The sequence below is a fragment of the Felis catus genome, chromosome A1 (genome assembly GCF_018350175.1).
Source record: "Felis catus isolate Fca126 chromosome A1, F.catus_Fca126_mat1.0, whole genome shotgun sequence".
Lineage (NCBI taxonomy): Eukaryota > Metazoa > Chordata > Mammalia > Carnivora > Felidae > Felis > Felis catus.
In genome coordinates this window covers 11336068-11361836 of record NC_058368.1, presented here as the reverse complement: position 1 = coordinate 11361836, position 25769 = coordinate 11336068, and the positions used below count along the sequence as shown (strand labels likewise).

Below are 25769 nucleotides of genomic sequence, written 5' to 3'. Positions count from 1 at the left end.
GAACACACATGCTGTAATTTAAGGATAAGCTTTAAAACTACTGAGCCAAAGATTTATGATTATTTTCTCTCATCTGAATCAATAAGGCACTCATGGAAAGTAATATCCTTGTCAGCTGATTACTAATTTTTAAACCCTGTTTATGTGCACTGTTAGAATTTATAAATCCCACTTTGAAATGTGCCTCGGACAGATCTGAAACAGATGAAAAGAGATTTTCTCAAGTTTACAGAAATGAGATTAATATCAAAGCAGAATAAACTGCTTCTACAAAATTATTATTTAAAATAGCCAATACTATATCACTTAAAGTTGACATTTACAAAAAGAATAGTAGCTGTTTTAAAATAAATGGTGCCATACATTTTAATGCATTCTACCAAGGGCTGTGGAATCCTTATATATATAAAGATATCACTAATTATCTTACTATTATATGAAAAGTTTAAAAAAAGCATTCCTTAAACTTCATTGTGACTATTACACAAATATACATTATGTTCTAATGACAAGTTTCATCAAATATATTTATGGCAGCCATACTATTTTGGAGATTCTTAATGGAAATCAAGAGATTGAACCTAGATAACCTGGTTCCAGTGTCTTCAAAGCATTACTTTTTCTACTTTGTTTAATATTATATGAAGGCCCATTCAAATATGCTATCCGTGTCTACAAATCCTTGCACACTCCCTCTTCTGCTCCTCCTGATGTATCATTGTGTCACAATATCCTACTTGATTTTATTTACAGCAGTTACTACTCTCTGAATTTTTCTTCTTATATATTTGTTTACTTGTTTGCTGTCTGACTTCACTAAATTACAAGGTCTAAGAGGTCAGAGAGTGTTAGTGTCTTATTGATCACTTACTCCCAGCACTTAGACTAGTGCCTGGTACACATTTGTAAAAAAATTGTTGGGGCACCTGGGTGGCTCGGTTGGTTAAGTGTCTGACTCTTGATTTTAGCTCAAGTCGTGATCTCATAGTCCTGGAATAGAGACCCCATAGGCTCTGTGCTGACCATGGAGCCTGCTTGGGATTCTCTCTCTCCTCTCTCTTTGCCCATCCCTGCTTTCTCTCGCTCTCTCTCAAAATAAATATATTTATAAATATAAATAAACATTAAAAAAGTTGTTGACCAACTGACTTACTACAAAAATGAATGCATTCAAGTCCTAGCACAAGCAGGGACTGAGATGAATGGTAGATCATTTTTAATTAATTCACTCATTCATTCACACGAGCAGTGACTAAGATGAATGAAGAATCATTAAAAAAAAATTTTTTTAATGTTCATTTATTTTTGACAGAGAGAGAGAGACAGAGCATGAGTGGGGGAGGGGCAGAGAGAGAGGGAGACACAGAATCTGAACAGGCTCCAGGCTCTGAGCTGTCAGCACAGAGCCCAATGTGGGGCTAGAACTCACGAACCACGAGATCATGACCTGAGCCGAAGCCAGATGCTTAACCGACTAAGACCCCGGGCGCCCCAGAATCATTTTTAACTAACTAATTAATTCATTCATTCATCCATTCTTCAGATGAAGTATTGTTATTGGAGAAAAATATTTAGAAAAACATAAATAATATCAATGAAAGCATTAGGGAGAGCTAGGTGGAGCTAATGACATTGTCATGATGAAACCAGACAATGTATGTAAACCCCCAGCCATTGGCTTGCCTCATAACAGATCTCTAAGTACTGAGAGTTATTGTGGTTATTAATTATATAGTAAACACATTTTTTAACCTTTAAAGTTTCTTTTATGATTTTGTTTTGTTTTTATAATCTGGACCTCTTAATCATAAAATTAAAAAAATTTAAAAATTGTTCTAATTATATCCATTTTCAAGGATGAGAAACTAACACATAGGTTTTACGAATCCACATACTTATTACAAATAATACATGTTAAAAGAACTAGTAATAAATGGAGATTCACAACAAAAAAACTAAGTATTATTAAATCAAGTTTCAAAACGTATTTCCTTTTTCCAGAATTAGGTATATTATGGCACATGCCAAGAGAATGTATCAATTTGTAACTGCACTATATGTTCAGATTCTGCCATAAAATATATAGAAGAAAAAAGTATTGGTTACTACTAAGCAAGAGTGCTAGTGTTGTGGTCCGAAGGTGCCATAAATTGCCCATCACTTTACAAGGGTAAATTGCTAATATAGGGTTGACCTACTTAACAACTGTAAATAAAGACTTCAAGTTTGTGTTTCCAAAGCAACCTGCTTCTGACAGACTGACTCGGAAGATAAACCAGGGCACTGACATTAAATGAGCGTTGAATCTGAGAGCTTGTTTACTTTGAAAGCATCATTTTTTTCATGCTCAAACACACTTCTATTCTGCTATATGTCACGCTGCTGCCTTGATGACTGGCGTCTGCAGAACACATCAAGGATGGCTACCAAGTTCAACGTGTAGGGTTCAAAAAGTACGTTCATTATACTTAAGCATGTGTAGGGAAGTGGGAGACAAGATGCGGAAGCGTGCCGGGAGCAAAAAGGAGAAAGGTAAATGGGGGGAGACTTGGTCTGGTGGTCTTGATAAAATGATATGGTTGGCGCTAAATGCCATAAAATACTGACGCTTATTTGAGACAAAGTATACTTCTGAAGCCATGGTAGTTTTCCTCAGGTATTTCTCACCCCAGTGAGTATTTGTGAGGAGGTTTTGGAAGATTTTCTGTCTATTTATGACATTAAAAAAATGTTTTTTAAGATTTATTTTTGAGAGAGAGACAGACAGAATGTGAGTATGGGAAGAGCAGAGAGAGGGAGGCACAGAACCCGAAGCAGGCTCCGGGCTCCGAGCTGTCAGCACAGAGCCCGATGCAGGGCTTGAACTCACAAACCGCAAGATCATGACCTGAGCCGAAGTCAGACGCCCCACCGACTGAGCCACCCCAGCGCCCCTATTTATGACATTTTACAATGGTCTCATTTAATCCCTACTGGGTTTAGTTCTAAATACATGTGATACCATTTTATTTCAATTGTAATCATCAAGGGTCTTTTTCTATCTTTTAGCCTTGGGATGGTGAATTCCAACAATTTATTACCCATAAGGTAAAATATCATTGCCTTAACTTGGCCTGATCACTACCTCTTTCATGCTTCGTGGGGTCTTGAATCTCTCCAAATGGCACAGGTATCTCTACCGTCAACTTCTATATTCCTGGCTGTCTCTATCATGCATTTTGAAACTTCGTTACATATCCCCCAATGAAATGCTAAGTTCCTGAAGGACAGAGACTCTATTCTATTTCTAGTTTTTATATAGTTGACTTCCCTTGTCTTTCCCACTTTCAGCAGCATCCCTAGCACCTCACGCAGTGGGCATTTCATACCTACTTGGTGAATTGAATGGAATTCTGAAATTTGGTTCAGTCTCTATATCATTGACTCTATATACCCTTTGTGATCTCATGGCCATTCTCTTAGAAATTCTAAGGCTTGAAATGGTTGCATACGGATCACCGTCAGCTGGCAGCCCCACTTTTCTCTAGGGCCATTTATAACCCTGTTATTAGGACTTTTTGATGGGTTTCGACTAAAGCACCAATGTTTTAACTTCGAGGCAATTATGTTCCAAAGTAAGATTATGCTGCTATCTATCAAAGACACCTACTTTAAACCAAAAATTTTTTTTGGCTTTTTTTTGGCCACAACAATAAGTTGTCACGCAAAGTATTATTTTAATTCTAACTAAAATTCATCTCAAATGAACTCAGAATAATGTACACAGAATAATGCAATGTGAACATTCTTAATCATGTCTCTTCTTTGTTTCGAATAAAATGGCCATTTTCTGTAAAGTGTAAATGAACAAAAAATATTTTTAACTGCAACTAATAACTGAATAAGTTAACGGCGGATCAAACAACAACAAAATGACATTGTGCTGTGTGTTAGAGAGTATTATTGATGCGTAAATCTCTAAATAAAATATCGAGGAGTGGCTATTATATAATAGCTGATAACCCTGAAAAGCTTTTTGTTTTTCAGGATACTTAAAAGCTTAATTCTATATCCACTGCTATTATATTTCACTGCCAAGTGGAAGAAAATAAATGATTCTAATCTTGGATTTCACCATCAGTGCTCAAAACAGCTCTAATGCAGATTATGGTGTAATTATTGTAAATGCCAAAATAATATAATTAATCTTAACCACTTCACTAAATTAAAATGTCTTAGAACAAAAAAGACAAGGCAACATGTACAAGCACATACAGGGTTGTATAACTAAATATATTTCAAAAATTCTAAAGTAGCAAATATAGACGAGCTTCAAGATTTTTGGGCACCATTGGAAATAACAGGAAAATACACACTGTTTGCATTTATATTAGGGTTGATTTCCATTTAGTTGTCTTTCACCAATAGGTCACTGAAACTTAAACTATGTCTACTACTTAAAAGTTATAAAGCCAATTTTAAAACTATTCATTATAGTAGTTTTAACAGTAGCCTCCTCAGTTTTAGGAACATTGACTTCATTCCTCACATCATCCAGTACTTGTGCTAACTACCTGTAGGGCATTTGTTCAACGAATGCCTCGGGCTGATGGCCTGCCATGTGGCTTGAATAGAATGCCTTCAAATAATCGCAAATAACAGTGACAGGAAATACACGTTCTCTGTGACTAGGGCCCGTCTTCCCACAGAATGGAACTTTCCTCCCAAATATGTTCCTAGACTAGAGGCGGCAGAGGAAGGATGCGGGAGGTATAGCTGAGCTTCTGAAATCAATTCGCATGGTTCTGCCAGTGAAGTGCGGCCTCCCCTTTTTTAATCTGTTTAGATAAAATGCAACACTTGATGCACATAAGGGGGTATTTAATTCTACCTTGAAAGCGATCCTTATTAGAAAAGATTCATTTCCCCAAATCTGAAATGATTTCTCTTATCCTTAGTCTTCTTCTAAAACTGACTATATTTAATAAGGAGAACTCTGATTAATATTTTTTTTCACTATTCCAACAGTATAGGGAAATTCCCCCGCCCACATCGGGAGCCACTCTCAGGAGCACATGTACCAGTCTCAGACGCATATCTAGTTCATAAAAGACTTTTTTGAGCTGACAAATACTAACTTTAAGGTTGGATAAGCAGTTGTTGAGGAAAATGTGCCACCTGTTCAGGAACAGCTGCTTCTGACTGACACAGAGAAGACAGGTCACCAGGGGGTACAGGGCCTGAGGAGAAAGAAGATGAGGTCACGAGCTGATTCATATTTCATCAAATCGGGTAACGCACGTTCTCTGCGATCGCTACCTATCCACCTCCTTCTGTGGGCCAGAATAAACAGGACGCTTCATAACACGACGAGGCCCAGGGGTGCCATGCAGAGGTAGGCATTTCACAAATGCTTTCTGATGATGATGCGGATGGAATTATCTAGAATTACATGGTGTATAATAGTGTGTAATGTATAATAAGCTTCATGTATAAGTGGAAATCTGATTTACTCATTTAGTCTTCACTTAGGGATTTTAAAAACAAACTCATTAGCTTAGATCACTCTCAATTCTCAGAAAGAAAGCAGGAAGGCACATGAATTTTAAAAATATTATTGGGCTTTTTCCTCATAAACATCTACTAGCTTGTCTTTGTCTTAGAGGTAGGTGTATATATTTTCTTTTGCATGCAATCTTCCTGTAATTAAGGAAGATTCCTCAAAGAAATGTTATTGCATTGGTAAACTCCACCAAGACAAATTTAACCACAGGAGGAATTTGCTTACGACTGAATAAACAGAGGTGCTACTGTGTTTTCCTGCCTAACTGGGCTGGTTTCCCACAGCAACTAAAGGAGACAGAAAAGCTAATGAGCGGCCACCCAAAAAATATATATGCAGAACCCATCGCCATTTTTGCTGAACCAGATGGCATACACCTTTAGGGCTCCCAAGAATTAAAGCTAGGGAAGATCTAAACAACAATATAACTGGATCATCCATTAGGCTGAATTAGCAAACAAACAAACAAACAAACAAAAAAACAAAACAAAAAACAATTGCCATAATGAGAATCATTGTGTAACAATCCACTAGCTTAATATTTTAGTCACTTGGCTTTAAACTGACTGTGAACTACACTACCATTGAGAAGAACTCTAATTCCAGCCAGCAATCTAAAACAAAACAAACTAAAACACAACACAACACAACACAACAAACACAAAAAACTACTAGTAGTCAGTCACAATGACCACAGAAGTAAAAAATAAGCAAATCTGTCACCCCTGCCAGCAAAGCAACCCTGAATACTAGCTCAAAGAATGGTGGCAATGCTCATACTTTGAAGATTGGCAAAAACCGTGTCAGCAAACATCTACCTAAATAACCTACTTCCTTCAAACTATCACAATTATAGCTCATATGCCACGTGTCGATTCATAAACCAGAGTCTTATTCACCACTGAGGGCAACAGGTTGTAGTAATTTAAAAGACTTCTCTGCACCACTGCTTTTCAGCACAAGACCTTTCCCAAATACTGTTTTCTCAGCCTTCAGAGAATCCTTCCTATGGGCAACCATCTGCCTCCCAACCCTCTTTGCTGCCTGGTTCCATTTGATTTTGAGTATCAGGCTAGGAATCAACCAGTGAAGACTTGTGGGGATTGAAAAGATAAACTGTTATTATAAACTTTGACTTTTAGATTGGAAAAAATACCCAGAAATAAAAACAAAAATCAAGTTAAGCCAGTCTTGAAAATAAACAACAGAATCTTAAGACGAGAAGGGTCATCTGAGGTGACATGGTCTAATCCCCTTATATTACTGCGATTCAGTTATGGTCAATATTAAGTGCAAGATCCAAAGTTTGAAATGCTCCCTCTTTCAGGGGGAGCTGTAGATAAATCTTCCATCTAGGGGGAACCCTTATGACTTTCAAGTAATTTCAGCGTAGGAATTTTAGCCTCTGTAATTTTGCATTTTGGATTTTCTCATAGTTACTAACCAACGAATGCTTCTTTCGAGAAGAAAGTTCCAGCGTGGTATCATATAGGCTTTCAACAAAGTTTCTAAGACAGGGAACATTGACTTCATTTTTAACAGCCTAAAACAGAGACCCATGTTAATATTATATTAATTACATTGTTAACTCTCTAATCTAATTTGAGGAAATTCTTAAAAATAAAAACATAACTCACGGCAGCAACTGGGACAAGAATTTCAACAAAAAGTCCAGCCAAGGCATGTTTGATATCTTTGTCTTTGACCTCGAGGAAATAATGTGCACATTCCTAGGAAGTAGAAACAGCATAAAGGAGGAAGAGAAGATTGAGATATGCACATAAATGCACTTAAATTTAAGTAAACAGCTCTTAAATCATACACACTGACATAGCATATTTCATAATCTAGTAAAGAAAATCACTAGATTCCAGCACTTATATTTATGTTCAAAATGGCCCCGGGGCCCGTGAGTGGCTCAGTTGTTAAGCATCTGACTTCAGCTCAGGTCATGATCTCGCAGTCCGTGATTTTGAGCCCTGCGTCAGGCTCTGTGCTGACAACTCAGAGCCTGGAGCCTGCTTCAGGTTCTGTGTCTCCCTCTCTCTCTGCCCCTCTCCCGCTTGCCGTCTCTCTGTCTCTCTCAAAATAAATAAATAAATAAATAAATAAATAAATAAATAAATAAATAAATATTAAAAAAAAATTCAAAATGACCCTAATGACATTTTGCAAGACTGGTGCCCTCCTATCTCTATCTCAAATCACTTTGCTGAAAGGACAAAGCATCTATAACCAGTGAGCAGATATTCATCCACTGACTTCTTGGTTGATTCATTCAGACATTCATTGCTGACAAATTTCTATTGACCATCTACTGTGTGTGGGGCCCTGGGTCCTTGATTAACCCACAAACACAGATCTCCAGAGAAGGTAAACATGGGAAGAGAGGCAGAAGATATTAAACTTATTTTAGGCCCTGTGACAGCCCCAGGCACAGAGCTGTTTACTTCTTAGCTCTGACATTTTAGGTGTGTTTATTATTCAGATAGTTTCATAAGCAAGTCTGGAATGCTTCCCTTCTTCCCACCACCCCCTCTCCCCAACTCTACCCCCAGACAAGAAACCTTTAGAATAGCTCCTCAAGTAAGGATGGCTTTTGCCTGTGGCCTACTATCTATGAAAGAGCTGTTTTGTTGTTTTGTTTTGTTTTGAGACAGAATGAGCTGGGGAGAGGGGCAGAGGGAGAGAGAGAGAATCTGAAGCTGGATCCACGGTCAGCTCAGAGCCTGATGTGGGGCTGGATCCTATGACCCTGGGATCATGAGCTGAGCCAATATCAAGAGTCAGACTCTCAACCAATTGAGCCACATAGGTGCCCCTACGAAGGCTACTTTTGGTGGCCCAGAGAATCATTTGTTAGGAAAGCTGATCTGTTTAGAATCCAACTAGCCCTTTTCTCCTTCCTGGCCTTTTTCATAATAACTTACTATGCTATTCATTAGGTATTGTTTTCATGGAAGGGTCCAAGGCTACACGTATTTGTGATGATATGTTAACATCTATATTAGCTATTATATTCATTTTCAGTCAACATGGGGACTGTTGCCAACACAAGTTACTAAAATCCCTAGTCTATCAATTCTATATTTAGATATCAATGCAAGATAGGCGTTGCCAACATGGAAAGTCATGGTTTCTGGAATTGTGGCCCTTTTCCTACATTACTTTGTATATGTGTGTAAACACTCTTGCAAATCGTCATTCAAATACATAGTTACATGAATTATTCACATGAGAGAGGGATAAAAATAGTTAACAGTTAGTAAGTACTTACCATGTGCCTCCTCAGAGCCACCTTCTAAGGTTATTGCCACCATCACCACTTGGCACTAAGGTAGGTGAGGCTGGGAGGGCTTAAGCGTGACTGGGCCAAGGTCACAGGGCTGGTAAGTGCTACAGCTTGATCTTAAACCCAAGAAGTTTGATACACAGCCCATATTCTTTCTTTAAAAAGTAGCTTTACTCAGACACAGTCAATATAACGTGCAATTCACCCATTTAAAGTGTACAAATCAATGGCTTTTAGTACATTCATAGTTGTACATTTATCACAACAAGTTTAGGACCTTTCCACTATCCTCCAAAGAAACTTTGTGTCCTTCAGTAGTTATCTCCAACCTCCTTATCCATATCCCTTCCTCCAATTCTTCATACGATCACTAATCCACTTTCTGTGTCTATGGATTTGCCTATTCTGGACATTTTGTATAAACGGAATCATACAATATGTGGCCTTCGGCATCTGACTGCTTTGACTTAGAGTATTGTTTTCAAGGTACATCCGTGTTGTGGCATGGTATTAGTACTTCATTCCTTTTCATGGCCAAATAATATTCCCTTTATGGATCTGCCACCATGTTTATCTATTCATTGGTTGATGAACATTTGGGTTATATTCACTTCTTTGTTATTATGAATAATGAATAATGTTACTATGAATAATCACATTTGCCTTCAAGTTTTTGTGGGGACATATATTTTTCTCTTGGATATATACCTAAGGTTTAGCAATCGAGGAACTGCTAAACTGTTTTCCAAAGTTGTGTGATTTTATATCCCCACCAGTGTGTGAGTGTTCCGATTTCTCTACATCTCACCCACACTTGCTGTTGTCTGTCTTTTTCATTATTAGCCACTTTAGTGGGTATGAAGTGGTATAGCCTCCATTCATAATCCCTATATATAAGCTCTTTATTGATAAAGACCCTCACTAAATCCAACTCACAGCAGCATCAGAGAGAGTTTTATAAATTCTCATAGAGCTGTGTGTTCTGCAAAATCCACACTAGCAACAATTCTTTTGTTAGTACATAATGAGGAACACTGTGTAATTGACACTTACACCTGTATGGTTTGGTTGATTTAAAAAAGAAAACCCGATTCTCTCGTATAGTAGGAATAAAAAGTTTCTTCCCTAAAGTTCTGATGCCTGTGAACACTAACATAGCCACCTCAATGCTATCAGGTATAAAAAGTAAAAAGATCAGCTACATTTTATTCATAGATCTATATGCAGCTGAGGAGTAAAAAAGAAAAAATGTCAACATATACGACATTCCACTCTACAGCCTCCTGCAAAGAGGATACGAAAGTTTAAAAGTGAAATTATCTGCCTGAAATTCTATTACTGGGATACAAAGCACGTTGTGAATCGCTGAGGCAAAGGCAGGACTCTTTCCACATTGACAAGCAAATGACTTGGACTCAGGTCCATCATTCTGAGGAAGGGAGTTGCTCAGGGTGAGGGCCCCGTGGTTCTCCTGCCCAAGACATTACCTACCTGCATAAACTGAAGCGAGGCCTCAAAGTCCTCCACTGGATACATCTTAATTCGAAAGAATTTCATCCCCATTATCAAGCTGATAATACTCTGAACGACATACGGGCTCTGCTCTTTGTGCCGTAATTCTTTTAGCTCTGCCATAAATTTCTTCTTTACAGCAGGGAATCTAAGAAGAGAACATGAGTGACTTCTCAAATCATGGGTACAAAAGTGACTGTAATGGAGGCCTCCAGCATCTAGGAGTGACGGGGGCACAGCAACAGCGTTCCTTTGAATCAGGTGAAGTACACGGCTGTCATTTTGTAAGGATTCGATACTGGGGATTTGGCAAAGAGTGCAATCTTCTCCTTTCTTCTCTTATTCTCATAAGATGCTCAACATTTCCTTCAGTCAGGGAGAAGATCCAGGGCTATTTAGACGCTCTCAAAACGGTCTAGCTCTTAAATGGAGCACGACAAAAAGCTTCTTTTCCTCAGGCTTAGCAATTTCCCACATACTTGCAAACTCCAATGGCCTAAAGTATCCAATTTTAAGCATCTGAACAATATCACAGGCCAGCTATAGTCCCAATCCATTTCCAAAGTTTTCTGTCGTTGTGTCTTTTATAGTTTTAGGTTAATGATTGTTGAAAAATTTTTTTTCAGGTTGAAGGAAAATCTACTAATGAAAAAATACAAATCAAATCTGAAAGGCGAATAAGCTTTCTACTACCTGCGCGGGATGTTACAATCAAAGAGACGCAGTCTGCAAGGAATGTAAGGTATCTGTATTATTTGAAAGGAAAATGTTAATATTTAATAATATTAATTATAATGTTATCATATAGGATTAAAACAATAGATCCTAAGAGGATGGAAAATAGTAGCAGTTCTTCCAAGTATCTAAGGTAGAGGAATATATACACAGAAGTTATCCAAACTACTTCTGAAATGGCTGGTTAAGAAAACAAGGAAAGCCTTCTAAAACTCATTGTATTTCGCTTCCTGAGACGATCAGCCTGTGGTTCTACATATGTGAAAAGGTCAATTAGGAGCGAGGCATGATTAAAGAGGGTTATTATATTATGAAAGTTGAAGGCCCAGTAATGGAATCTGAGAAGGTTGAAACAACAACGTTGGACACCTCAATGTAGAAAGTTTGGGACAAATAAAGTAGGCTGTAAACACAGATATTGTTTCACCAGAAGGCAGTACAAGAGGTGTGTGATTGGCAAGTAGGTGTAAGAGGCTTAGAGAGAGCCGGCCATTTTCCAGTTCTCGGCTTGGGTACAGGAAGTTACATGACGCTCATTTGGTAACAGTCTGTGAAAACTGTATTTTTCTAAACCAATTTATGGATTTTTTTTTCTCATGTTTGCTCCATATATTTCACAATAAAAAAGGTTTGTAAGAAGGCAGCGGAGCAGAAAATATAAACTCCAAATTCCTGGGTCATCTCTCTTCTCTACTTCTAGAGGAGGAAAACAATCTGATGCCGAGGATGGTGACAATGGCAGCAACAAGCAGATATCCAGCATCCACGATATGCCAAGCACAGTTCAGTGAACCCTACATTTCATCTTCACAATTATTTAATCCTTGCAACTCGAGCAGGGCACTATTATTATACCCTCTTCACAGACAAGGGAACTTGAGGCTGAGATTTCTTAATGTGATAAAGTCGCACAGCTGATAAATGGCACAGCCAGGGTTTCAAGATAAATGTCTGGCTCTAGAGTCCCAGTGCTTAATCTCCGTGCTGTGTTATGTCTAGGCCAGTGGTTCTCAAAGTGTGGCCCTGGGATCAGCAGCAGCAGCATTGTGTGGGAACTTGTGAGGAACAGGCTTTATCTGGCCCATGCCACGCCTATCGGATAAGAAACTCTAGGGGTAAATTCCAGTAATCTCATTCAACCAACTGTATGGGTGATTCTGATGTGCTAAAGTTTATGATGCACTGGTCTAGACTAGGAATAACAATAAGGTATATTCGTAAGATGTTTAATACTTTAGGGGTGGTTGTCTCAGTCGGTTGAGCGTCTGACCTTGGCTCAGATCATGATTTCACGGTTCATGAATTTGAGCCCCACATCGGGCTCTGTGCTGACAGCTCGGAGCCTGGAGCCTGCTTCAGATTCTGTGTCTCCCTCTCCCTCTGCCCCTTCCCCACTTGTGCTCCGTCTCTCTCTCTTTCTCAAAAATAAAAAAACAATAAAAAATTAAAAAAAAGATGTTTAATATTTGATGCACATTATACTCCTTTTACTTTCACAAAAACCCACTGAGTCAGGCAGTGAATGCATTCCCATTTTACAAATGAAGAAACAGATTTGGAAGATCGACACGACAAAGACGACTCAAACCCAGGTCTTCTGACATAAAGTCCAGGAATTTCCACCATACTCCAGCTGTCTCACATGGTCATAAACTATGAAATATAGTTGTTGCCCTAAGAACAGTGTATAGTTTGTTTGGGAATATAAAACGATGTAGAACTGGCCATGAGTCATGCAAATAATAACAATAATAATAATAATAATAATAGTAATAGTTTGTGAGGTACGTTCACAAGTATCTGACCCTTTGCTCAACTCTTGCTGATCCTTCTGGGAGGTGGAATGCTAGACTAGATCACTTTCTCATTTCACATTGCCTTCTATGTGAATAATACACTTAAAGAGGCTCCAAGGCAAGGAGAAAGGGCTCTTTCCAGCTGGAAAATTAGAGGAGATTTGGGGGGATTTGAGTTGAGGTAAAGGATGAGACTTTATGCAGCAACGAGAAAGGGTGGGAGGCAGAGTTGGTGTGGCAAAGCAATGGAAGGGACACTTTCAATCAAGATTATATAAATTTATTAATTCGCAACTGGTTTTTAAAAATTATGTGTTTATTCAAGTTATTTCCAAACACTAAAAAAACCCTATTAACGACTTTTTAAATGTTTGTTTATTTATTTTGAGAGATAGAGACAGTGGGGGAGGGCCAGAGAGAGGGAGAGAGAGAGAATCCCAAGCAGGCTCTGTGCTGTCAGCACGGAACCCAATGTGGGGCTTGATCCCATGAACTGTGATACCATGACCTGAGCTGAAATCAAGAGTCAGACACTGAATCGACTGAGCCACTTAGGTACCCCTCAGTGATTTTAATTTTAAATGTGAGAGTTTAAAAGGAAAAAAGTAATCTAATAGGTTAGACTTATATTGTTTTAAGGACCATATGATACTTAAGAAAGTTTGTTTTCCATCCCTAATCCATGACTAAAACAAGAAGAGATAGGAGAGGGCAGGTTATCTGTATAATTTACTAGTTCCACATTCTCACAAGTAGGTGGCTGACAGTCTATTTATTTCTCATTTAAGAATAAATATGGTTATCTTTTGCTTTTAAAAGTCCGAAATGACATAAATATACTATTTTAGCATAAAAAAATACCCAAATCTATTTGCACTTAAAATTTATTTTCCCCTAAAATAATTTTAGGAAAAAATAAATGTATTTTCAATGACTATGCCTTTAGTGTTTAGTACTGTCTTTAGTAAATACAGTAATTAAATCGTTACTCAGTCTTTGGATTACTATAACAGCAGTATAAAAATAAACTGCTTTAAAATGTTTAGTACATATAAAAGAGTATAAGAATATGTACATCGTGTTTATATCACATAAAGAGAAAGCAATTTTGAAATCTATGAATCTTAGAGGCCATTATGACTATTTAAATAAATATACCAGATTTTAACCAAAAAAACTTACTCTAAAAAAATCTAATCTTAACTAAACTGACTTTGAAGAAGTCAACACTTTGGGCAAATATCACAAACCAGCAAAATTTTTTCCCTTTACCAGTAGAAGTTAAGTGCATTAGCACTAGTAAGGTTACAAATAGTGATTTTGCTAAAACTTAAAGACCAAAACTAAGTATTAACAACTACAGTCAGAATAAAGACAATATTTCATATGCATTACCGGCTAGATATAAAATCTAAAATTAGAACTGTTTCATTACTCGCTTATTTGGGAAACAAAAAAAAGATAACCACTCTGTAGTAGATAAGCATACATCCTTTTTTCCCCCACTGAGAACAAAGGAAACAGTACTTGCCTAAGGCAATGACAAAGTAATGCTTCTGGCCTACTCATGAGAAAGAGTAATGTGATAATTTGGATTATGACACTAGTTGAAGATTGTATCATCTATCAATAAAGGTTACCTATACACTGACTAGGTGAGAATACAGCACTGTGATTACTATACATTACTGCAGGTACTGTAAGAACTCACTGGCCAAAGGGTTCTCTTATGAGTGGAAAGTACTGGAACATTGTCCAAATTGAGACATTTCACATACTTGGCTATTGCAGAATTAGGACAAATACTGACATCACGGAAATTTAAAAAACCACGGTTGGCAAGAAAACACTGGACTGGTGGATCATAGATCTGACCTAATATGGAAATTCCTATAGCCTTAGAGTGTTGCTTGCTTATGACATTGTTTTTCAATTCATTCATAACTAACTCAAAACTGATGTGGCTAAGAAAGGTCATTCTAAGGAAACCAATATTGTTTGCATAATCCACAAAAACTAAGAAAAACACAAAAGCCATTTTTTGGCAAATTAAACTTTCCAAACGATAGTATAAGAGAATAGGGCTGAGACAACACCAAGAGGAATCACACAGGAATATGTTGAGATTTTCAGGGTTTGACACAAATCAGCCGAACACATAGCAATAACTCATTTTTCTGATCTTTTATAGGAATGAGGTACATACATATGAATCAAGCTGCCAGGCAATTGAAGCTTATCCCTTAAAAATGCCAATACTTTTATTGTTAGTTGCAATAAAAAATATATTATGCTTTTTTTTTCTTGATGACTCATGAACCACAATTATCACAATGGGCTACGATAAAAGCGTGATATGATCTCATGCAAAATGGCCCAGGTAACACTGTAGTTTTTTCAGTGTGCTTTGGTTACTTTTTCTTTCCTCTCCGTTGTTGACAGTCTTTGAGCTTGATATTTCTCACGGCATCAGTGTGTCTACCTCTCTTCCATCCAACAGCGATGTTTTAGGGGTTCGAAAAAATAGCTACCCGAGATGGATAAACTGGGTTAGAGTAAGTAAGTCACACTGAAGAGTTTTGGGGGTCTGTTGCCTGAGTTCTTGTCTATGTTTGGCTAGGTAAGGTTGCCGAGTACACATTTTCAGAACTTTTTGTTTTTCGATAACTGGGTATTTCCATGCTACTAAGTTAGGAAACACCATCTCTTCTTGAAGATAAAAATCACTTTCTGAAGACTGTATTTCATAAGCATCAGGGCATCACTGTTGCTTTAAGCTCAACTCTTGGCCTGGATTCGCATTATGTCTCTGGCTCATTTTGCCTCACCTAGGCATTCGGGATCTTGCCTGATGTGCCTCGGGGTTGAGTAAGATGAAGACGGGTGAATAAGATGTGACATCACTTTTGGAAGAAGCATATTATTGGTAATGGTCTAACACCACTTTGTTCTAGCCTGCTAAGTAGCGTTATGGGGCCAGATAAATTTAGCAATGAGAATTTTCCCCCGACTTGTTTCCATGACAGAGTCTGGGACATTTTTAGCTCAGCTGAGTTAAGTAAGCTCTATAGTAAAGGGACATTCTAGAATGGAATTTTCCCATTCACAGATGATAGATATCGTAGCTACACGCTCAGAGAATACAGAAAACAAGACTCCTCAAACTGGTAAACTTCTTTGGAATATTTGTGGCAGAGAGGAAAACAATTTGGTTCGTCCGGTTCTTTCTTTGATGCAGTAGTCTGAAACTCATGGACTCCTGGTAGCCCCTGGCCCAAATGCGGGGTAAAAAAGGTAGGGGAGAAAACAATTGAAAAAGACTTGGTACTTGCCTCGGGGGCGCTTTTAGTCAATTTCAGAGACATGAAACCCATAGCAAAAAAAAGACCTTAGCTCTCAGTAAGCTCACACACAGTCCCTTCCGGAGAATGGAACTGGGCTGCGATAGGGGAGGGGCTCAAGATCTTACGGTAAAGGGCTGACGTTCACTTACTTAGCTTGTGCCAACACTCCAATGACTTCTGCGTACAGGTCTGCCACGATGTGCATATTTCCAGTGTTAGGACCAAGGTACCTAAATAAGATACGATTAGATGAGTTAGGGATCCCTGGTCATCTAAAAAGAGCAAACTTGTTTTAGTTTTAAGTGCCCAACTTCTTCAAAATTCTAAAGAGACAAATTACCCTTCTTTGTACTTAAAGTGCTTGAAAGCCAAGTTAATAACATCATGTATTAGACTGTCTATTACAGGATGAAGTGGAATCTGAAAAGAAAAAAAAAAAAGATCGCTTTAACTTGGAAGAGAATATTAAAGATCACATCAGTAATAGTACTTCTGTGATCCTTAGCAATCAATAAACACAATTCATATGACCCAATATTTGAAATTCATGGACAATTTAAAACTTAGATTTTAAAAACATAAGTAGTTTTCAGATAAACCTTATCTAAAAGAAACATTAAATTACTGACCTGTTTCAAAACTTCTATTAATACTAAAGAAAAAATGAAATCAATGGCGAGGTCCCGTCTTTCCATTAAATAATCACGCTGTTGTTCATCACTGTAAAATTTAAAATATTCATATTCAGTGGCACTGAAAAAATTCTCAGAGTGCTACAATTCGCCAGACATCTAGGGCTCATTCCCAGTGGACTGCAAACCAGATTTGCTATTTCAAGATTGCAGGGGTAAATATATGCTAATGCTTTTTGTTACCAGTGAGGTGCAGTGAACTAACACAGGATCAGAATATTTGACTTCAAATTTCAACTTTTCAGCCATGTCAACTTGAGTAGCTAGCTATCTGTGAGTCTACAAGCTCATCCTGTGGGCTCTTCCAAGGTAACTTTCTGGAATCCTATCATCTCTAGAACAGATACAGACGCAGGGCAGGGCTGTCATATTGGAGGTATATATTGAGAAGCACCTATGAAAGAAGCTACACAACGTAGAGAATAATAAGGACGTAGTACCATGATCAGCCACAGCAGGACTATGGAGGGTGGAGAAAGGTTAGGAGTCATTTCTCTCTCTCTCCCTCTCTTTCTCTTTTGTTTCCATGCCTCTTTCCTCGTGACCTTCTGCCACTTGAAGTTTGTGAAAGAAGAAAAAAGTGAATGGGGTGGTGGGAGAGAGAATGGTTATAAAGCAGGTGGAAGAAGAGGTAGAAAGAAGCAAAGTGGAGTCATTTGAACTCACTCAAAAGTCAGGGAGCTGAATAAACACTGTCAAAGGACAGAAATGTCGGTCTACCTCCATCCCACCCCCCCACCCCGGGTTCTGCTCATCTAGCATACTAACTGAAGGCTGACTGGGAATGGAACAAAGAAAGACAAATTAAACGATGGCTGAGACTCTAGCATAGAATAGTGGCTACGAGCATTGGCTTTGGTGTGGAACAGTCGTAGGTTAAAATGATGCCTCTTCTATTTACCAGTAACTGTTCCATCTACACAATGGGAATGATAATAGCAATTACAGAAAGGTTTGCTTGAGTATTAAATAAGATAAAGCGTGTAATATGTTTAGCATAGTCTCTCAAACATGTAAATGTTCCATCCTTGCAATTTTAAGTAAAAGCAATGAGAAAGGAGGACCAGAGTTGGGCTTGTCAGGCAGGTATTTTCAAAATAAATCAAGAATATTAAAAAAATATTTTTTTAATTTAAATTTTTTATTTAAAATTTTTTTATTAAATTTTATTAAATTTTTATTTAAAATTTTTTATTTAAATTTAAATTTTTTTAATTTAAAATATGTCTCTTTTTGAGAGACAGAGAGACAGAGTATGAGTAGGGGAGTGCCAGACAGAGAGGGAGACACAGAATCCAAGCAGGCTCCAGGCCCTAAGCCGTCAGCACAGAGTCTGCCGCGGGGCTCGAACCCACAAATCGTGAGATCATGACCTAAGCTGAAGTTGGACCAACTGAGCCACCCAGGCACCCCAAGAATATTTTAAATATGGAGTATTTTTTTTTGCTTCAGTCAACGGGAATGAGAAGAACGGAAGGTGATATGTAAGATATAAAAAAGAATTTCTGGAGAAGCTCTATAACCATAAACAAGTCAAGTAAAGGCTGGCGAGTGACAGAATGGGTTAGCAAGGGAAGTTGCAGCTCTAACTCTCAAGGAGAAATGTATGGACAGGGTAGGAGCTCATTCATTCACGATTATTGCAAATAGTCTTGCCAGGAGGGAGAGCACTGGGCCAAACCATCTATCTGAAGTCGTTCAAGACCCACTAGAACTTGGAAGAGCTCCTGCCAGCTGGAGGAGAGGAAAACACATCCAACTGCCTTAAAAAAGAACATTCATCAAGCCTGACCTAGAGATTATAGCATGGAATAAGTAAACAAGATGTTTGAAGACCGAAAGGAAGGAGAACTTTCAAAGATGGCCAGCAGCAATAGAGAGAAAATGGTTGTGTTGGATGGCCAATAAGGGTCTTTAAAAGGGGCCAGAGGACCTTGAAAAAGTAGCAGTTCTTGGCAGGGAAAAAAACTTTAAACCCCGGATTCTATTTTATTTAATGAGCCAATTTATGCTTTCAAATAAAAGTAAGACCTATACTTTTCCAATAATGAATTCAACTTTATTGCTGGTTTGAGGTCTAACTGCCAGGAGCCAGCAGCATCTGACAAATTTATTTGGCAGTCAAAATGTTGATATTATACTAATCTTAGAAATTGTAACCCTAGTACACATCTGTCACACTTAACTGTTTTCGGTTGCTTGCGCTTTTGTCTAAAGTTCCTCTTTTTTTTCCCCCTAGTAACAGAAACTCTCATTATTACCTACATCATGCTCTAGATACCCTCATTCTTTTGGCTTTCGCCCAAACACACATTCTTATTTTGGACGTCCAAATGCTAATTAAATGCTGCTGAGTCAAATTTCACTGTCCTGATGCTATATTTGATATTGGCAATTACTCTGATCTCCTGAAAACAATTAGTAACGTGAGTTTTAAAATACTATTTTCAAGGGTTCCTGGCTGGCTCAGTCTGTAACATGCAACTCTTGATCTCAGGGTCGTGAGTTCAAGCCCCATGTTGGGCATGGAGCCTCTTAAAAAAAAAAAAAAAAAAATATATATATATATATATATATATATACACACACACACACACACACACACACACAAAGTAAAATAATATATACATTATATATATAATCATTTTCAACATTTTCAATACAAAAAGAAATAAATTCATGGAAAATCTAGGTTTAGTAACTAAATTATGACAAAACAGAGAAACAAAACTAAAACTCACTTAATTCAATTAAAACTGCCCCATTCTTCATCCCCAAGGAAAGGTTTAATATCTACTCATAAACTAACATGTAATATGGGAAGAATAATAAAATGATACCATTAATTTATTAATCTCACAGTCTGAACCAATTTTAGAATTGAGACTTTACCTTTCAAATTTGATATATCAAAAAAATATTTGTGAGAAGAGACTGCTAATTAGTATGAGATTTCTTTTCAGGGTTATGAAATGTTCTGGAATTAGTGGTGATGGCTGTACAACCTTGTGAATATACTAAAAAACACAGAATTACGCACTTTAAAAGAATGAATTTTGCCAGGTATAAGTTATATCTTAATAAAAAATTCCCCGTCTTCAACTAAAAAAAGATTCAATATAAAAAGTTATTAATTTCTCTCCCAAACAAAATGATTAACAAATGATTGAATCTTGCATAAACTCAAGCATGTTATAAAATGAAATCACAACTTTGGATGAAATGTAATTCATTTCATGACATTGAGAAGTGGATATTTTTAAAAAAGCATTAGAAGTGTCAAGAAATAATGAGAGACATAAATCACTCACAAGAAGTAGTTAATATCTGATTTTCTGAATGATTCATTTCTGTCTTTACTGTTTTAAAAAGTGCACCATCAATTCATATGGAGATGTTTTTAAAATAATCTTTTTTTTAAGAAAAGGTAAATATAGTCAACTTTCTTATATTTACTTATATTTCAAACATATGAATTCCATAGATTTATGTAAACTTTGGGGGGATGGCACCTTCATTTGACAGTAAAAGAATCTTAAATTTTATGGTTGCTAAAGGGTTCATGTAGCAGCAAGTTCCACTTTTCAAATCCATAAGAGAAGGGGGAGCACAGAATAATACAAATGTCGGCTGCAAGGGAAGTTCGTGATGAGGTAATCTGACTTCCCTGTTTCGCTAGTGAAGAGACTAAAGTACAGAGAGGTCGTGAGCTGCCCAAAGTCACAGGGCTCATGGATGGCACCTCCAGGCCTACTGCTAAGGTCCTGTCCAGCCTCCTTCCCATGACGGCACACCAGGCGCTCAAAGTTCCTAACAAGGACTAGGCAGCACCATGTGGGGCCTGCTACAGCCTTTCTGCTTTTAGGTGCAGACTGGAAGAGAAAGGGCTCAGGAAAGTAGCAAGGTAATCTAGGGCCCTTTACACCTGCCCCACCAATGTCAAAATAAGGCTGAGTGTGTCTTTTCAATCTGTGACAAGTGGCAGTGACTAGCACTCCCACTGCTAGACAAGGGGCCACCTGTGCCACCTGCTAGGTATCCATGTGCACCTGCTAGGTATCCATGCATAGGCAGGAAGATTTAGATGCTGCATAAATCCCATTTTGATTTATGTTTCTGAAAGAGAGAAAGAAGGAAGGAAGGAAGGAAGGAAGGAAGGAAGGAAGGAAGGAAGGAAGGAAGGAAGGAAGATCCTCATAATTCCTACACATAAGAAATGTACCTTTTTGATTTATTGCTTGTTCTTGGTCTGTATTCATGTGATTCATCCTCAATGCCATTTTGCCTTTTATACCAGTCAAATAATGTACGCAGAATGGAAGGCAGGCAGTACTCAGAAAGGGAGCTCATTGAGCTGATGACCTACAGAGAAAAAGAGGTGATAAAAAGGCTTTGGTGGCTCTGGCAATTACTGAAATACTTTTCATTTCACAAATAACTCCAAGCTATATTTCTTATGTATCGCACCTTTCCCTTAACAATCTTTATGAGTACATTCCCAAGAGGCCAAATCTTAATGTTTACAGATGTTCCTTATATAATCATTTTGTGGTTCAAGAAAGTTAATTACTTTGACTTCCTTTCATTCTAGAAGTCAGATGTTAATTGCACACAGGTTATTCATGGACTGCAGAGAAATTATTTTCCCACACCGTCCAAGAAGTACAGTGCCTTGTACTCCTTAGGTCTCAAAAATGCTTGTTGTAGAAATAAAAACATTAATTGACACAATCACATTAATTGTTTAGGGGAAATAAGCAAGCCTAGCTCCCAAACAACCCAAGTGGTAATGTAACATAATGTATGGTTTTCTGCCCATAATCATTCATTCACTCATCTGAGGTAGGCTCCAAATTAGATTCAAGAACCAGCAGCAATAATTTATTGTCTATCACCTTGAAGGCAAACCACTCCCCTCTTTTTTAAACAACAAACATGTCTTTGAGAGACGAGTTATTCCAATTTCCTTTTCTGGAAAGATTCATGATGTTTTGCTACTTATCATGGAAAAAATGAACCTCAATTGCCATCTCATACCATGTACAAAGATTAACTGAAAAAAACCATAATATAAAAAACCTAAACTGTAAAACTTCTGAAGAAAACGTGGGAGAAAAATCTTTGTGACTCTGGGTCAGCCTAGGATTCCTTAAGTAACACATCAAGAGCAAAGTCCATGATAATTTGAAACTGAAAGTCATCAAAATTAAAATATTCTGTTCTGGGGATGAAAGGTTGGTTCAATATTCACCAAGCAATAAACATGATACACCACATTAACGAAATAAAGGATAAATAATCATATGATCATCTCAGTAGATGCAGAAAAAACATTTGACAAAATTTGACATCATTTATGATAAAAACGCTTAATGAAGTGGGTTTAGAGGGAACATACCCCAACATTATAAGGGCCATACGTGGAAAACCCACAGATAACATCATACTCTGTGGTGAAAACTGGGAGCTTTCCTTTAAGATCAGGAATAAAACAAGGATGTCCATTATTCAACAGAGTTCTAGAAGGCCTAGCCACAGCAAGCAGATGAGAAAAATAAAAGGCATCCATGTTGGTAAGAAAGAAGTAAGGCTGTCACTAATTGCAGATGACATGATACCATATACATATGATATATACATATCATATACATATATGTATGGCTATATACATACCATTTACATGGTATGGCTATATACATACATATATATAACCCTAAAGACTCCACTGAAAAACTATTCGAAGCAATAAAATAATTCAGAAAAGTCACAGCATACAAAATCAATACACAGAGGGGCGCCTGGGTGGCGCAGTCGGTTAAGCGTCAGACTTCAGCCAGGTCACGATCTCGCGGTCCGTGAGTTCGAGCCCCGCGTCGGGCTCTGGGCTGATGGCTCAGAACCTGGAGCCTGTTTCCGATTCTGTGTCTCCCTCTCTCTCTGCCCCTCCCCTGTTCATGCTCTGTCTCTCTCTGTCCCAAAAATAAATAAACGTTGAAAAAAAAATTAAAAAAAAAATAAAACAAAATCAATACACAGAAATCAGCTGAATTTCTACACACTAATAACAAAGTAGGGAAAGAAAAATTAAGAAAACAACTCCATTTACAATTGCATGAAACAGAATAAAATACCTAGGAATAAACTTAATCAAGGATATGAAAGAACTATTAGGACACTGATGAAAGAAACTGAAGAAGACACAAAGGAAAGATATTTCATCTTCATGGATTGTAAGAATTAATATTGTTGCAACATCCATACTACTGACAGCAATCTACAGATTCAATGAAATTCTTATCAAAATACCAAGAGCATTTTTCACAGAACTAGAATAATAATACTAGGAAAATAATACTATTTTTATGGAACTTCAAAAGATACTAATTGGCCAAAGCCATCTTGAAAAAGAAGAACAAAGCTGGAGGTATCACAATTCCAGATTTGAAGATACACTACAAAGCTGTAGTAATCAAAACAGTATGGTACCGGCACAAAAACAGACACATAAATCAATGGAACAGAATAGAGAGCACAGAAAGAAACCCACGCCTATATGGCCAATTAATCAGTGACAAGGGAGGCATGAATACAAAATGGGGAAAAGAGTCTCTTCAATAAATGGTGCTGGGAAAACTGGACAGCTACATGCAGAGGAACGAAACTGGACCACTTTCTTACACAAAAATAAACTCAAATTGGATTAAAGACACTTAAATGGGAAACATAAAACCACAAACCTTCTAGAAGAAAGCATAGACAGTAATTTCTCTGACATCAGCTGTAGCAACGTATTTCTAGATATGTCTCTTTGGGCATGGGAAACAAAAGCAAAAATAAACTCGTGGGACTAAACCATCAACAAAATGAAAAGGCAACCTACTGAATGGGAGAAGATACTTGCATATCTGAGAAGGAGTCAACATACAAAATATATTAAACACTTCTACAACTCAACACAAGAAACCCACCAAACAATCCAACTAAAAATGGGCAGAGGACCTAAACAGGCATTTTTTTTCCAAAGGAGACAAACAGATGGCAAACAGATATGAGAGAGAGAGAGAGAGAGAGAGAGAGAGAGAGAGAGAGAGAGCCCACACACAAGTGGAGGAGGGGCAGAGGGAGGGAGAGGGAGAATCTTCAGCAGATTCCACACCCAGCGTACTAGCATAGAGCCTGACGTGGGGCTTGGTCTCATGACTGTAAGATCATGACCTCAGCCAAAATCAAGAGTCAGACGCTTAGCCGACTGAGCCCCCCATGTGCCCCCCGACAAGATTTCTTACAGACAAATTATGACCTGCGGTGCCAATGAGACAATGATAACATAGGCATCTCCAACACTGCTGATAGAAGAAAATGTTGGTACAACATATCGGGAGGAAATTTGGAAATGTGATCAAGAACTTCATAAATGCTTCTCAAGAAGCCCATTCCTAGGAATTTATCTCAAATACATAATTAGAGATGAGCAAGAATGTTCAGGACAGCATTATATTATAGAAAAAAACGGGACATCTAAATGTCCAACTACATATCTTAATACAATGTGGAATGTGAGGCAGACTACCTATGAAACCATTAAAAATCACACTTCAAAAATATCTAATGACATGAAAATATTCATCATATGTTACATGGAAGAAGAATAAAAAAACGTTTAATTGGTGAGGTTTGCACTTGGCACGGACACTACGTAAGTATGCATATAGCAAACACAACCAGGGGTAGGTAAACCAACATACTGAGAGTGCATGTAGACCCTGCAAGTTGTCAGGACGGAGATCACTAGAGGAAGGGGGTAGGTGAGAGTTGAAGAGAAATGAAGGTAGGATTTTACCTGGGCCTTTTTTAGAAAGGGGATAAATTTGAGACAAGAGTCAAGAAGAAAGCTAAGCAAAGACTCAAGGCAGGAAGCCTATGGTAATGAAGGCACACAATAATTGTTTGTTCATAATAATTACAGTGATTAATTTAATGAAGGTTTTGAGTGAACCGAAAGAAGGCATATTTGGCTGGTGCAGGGACTTGGGTATATCAGAAAGAAGAAAAATAATGTTGGAAATTTTAAGCTGGAACTAAATCAGAGAAGTTACTTAATGCTAGTCTGAAAAATTACAGTTTTCTTCTCTAAAAAATGGGAAGCCCCTAAAGATTTCTGAATAGGAAAATGTGCCCATAGAAACGCTGGGGAAGTTTAATCCAGCAGTGATGTGTAGGTTAGACCAAGGGTGTTTGCCAATAGGTGGTCAGTGCCAACAGAGGTGGTCAGAACAGACACACACACGCACACACACACACACGCAGGCACACACGCACTCTCGAATTGAATGAGGTTACTGCAACAGTTCCAGGCACACAGTTATCACAGCTTGAGCCGGGAAGTGGCAGGAGAAATGGAAAACCTTAGTTAACTTAAAATGTTTCTGAGTTAAGCAGGCGAGGCTTAACTTCTTTTTATAAAGGAAACTAGAGCAATGGGAGTTGAAGAGCTTCCTGTCAATGGGACTTTCCACTGTCACCTTTAAAAGAAGCTCCAAGATTGAACAGGACAATTATGTGTCCTTCCTCAGATTCTGTTTCTTGAGAGCCTTATTTCTTGCTGTCTTGTAATTATGGTTATATGTACATACACAAAATTGTACACTGTCGCTAGCTATGGTTTAATAGAAGTTAAGTATCAATAGGCTATTGCATTCTGCCCGCCCTGTGAACCGAGTCACCATCAGTTTTTAATTGAAAAATATCGAACTATTTTTTTAAAAAGAGACCCTATCCTCGCTCCCCCCCACACTGTAATATCCACAGCCACGACGTATCTTCCCGTTGCTCCTATGGATGTAACAGTGGTAAATT

At 37.8% G+C, this 25769-nt stretch overlaps 1 protein-coding gene across 10 annotated transcripts in view; it reads right to left on the bottom strand.

Moving 5' to 3' along the window:
- FRY (FRY microtubule binding protein) overlaps positions 1-25769 on the bottom strand; it is a 445567-nt gene that overhangs the window by 154923 nt on the left and 264875 nt on the right. For all 10 annotated transcript variants that reach the window (XM_045051411.1, XM_045051389.1, XM_045051146.1 and 7 more), the window contains 8 exons: positions 21136-21275; positions 16851-16941; positions 16562-16641; positions 16371-16451; positions 10326-10494; positions 7180-7272; positions 6987-7085; positions 5118-5219 (listed from right to left, as the gene is read on the bottom strand). In XM_045051411.1, coding sequence (XP_044907346.1) covers positions 5118-5219; positions 6987-7085; positions 7180-7272; positions 10326-10494; positions 16371-16451; positions 16562-16641; positions 16851-16941; positions 21136-21275 — 855 coding nt within the window. The remainder of the gene's footprint in view (positions 1-5117; positions 5220-6986; positions 7086-7179; positions 7273-10325; positions 10495-16370; positions 16452-16561; positions 16642-16850; positions 16942-21135; positions 21276-25769) is intronic.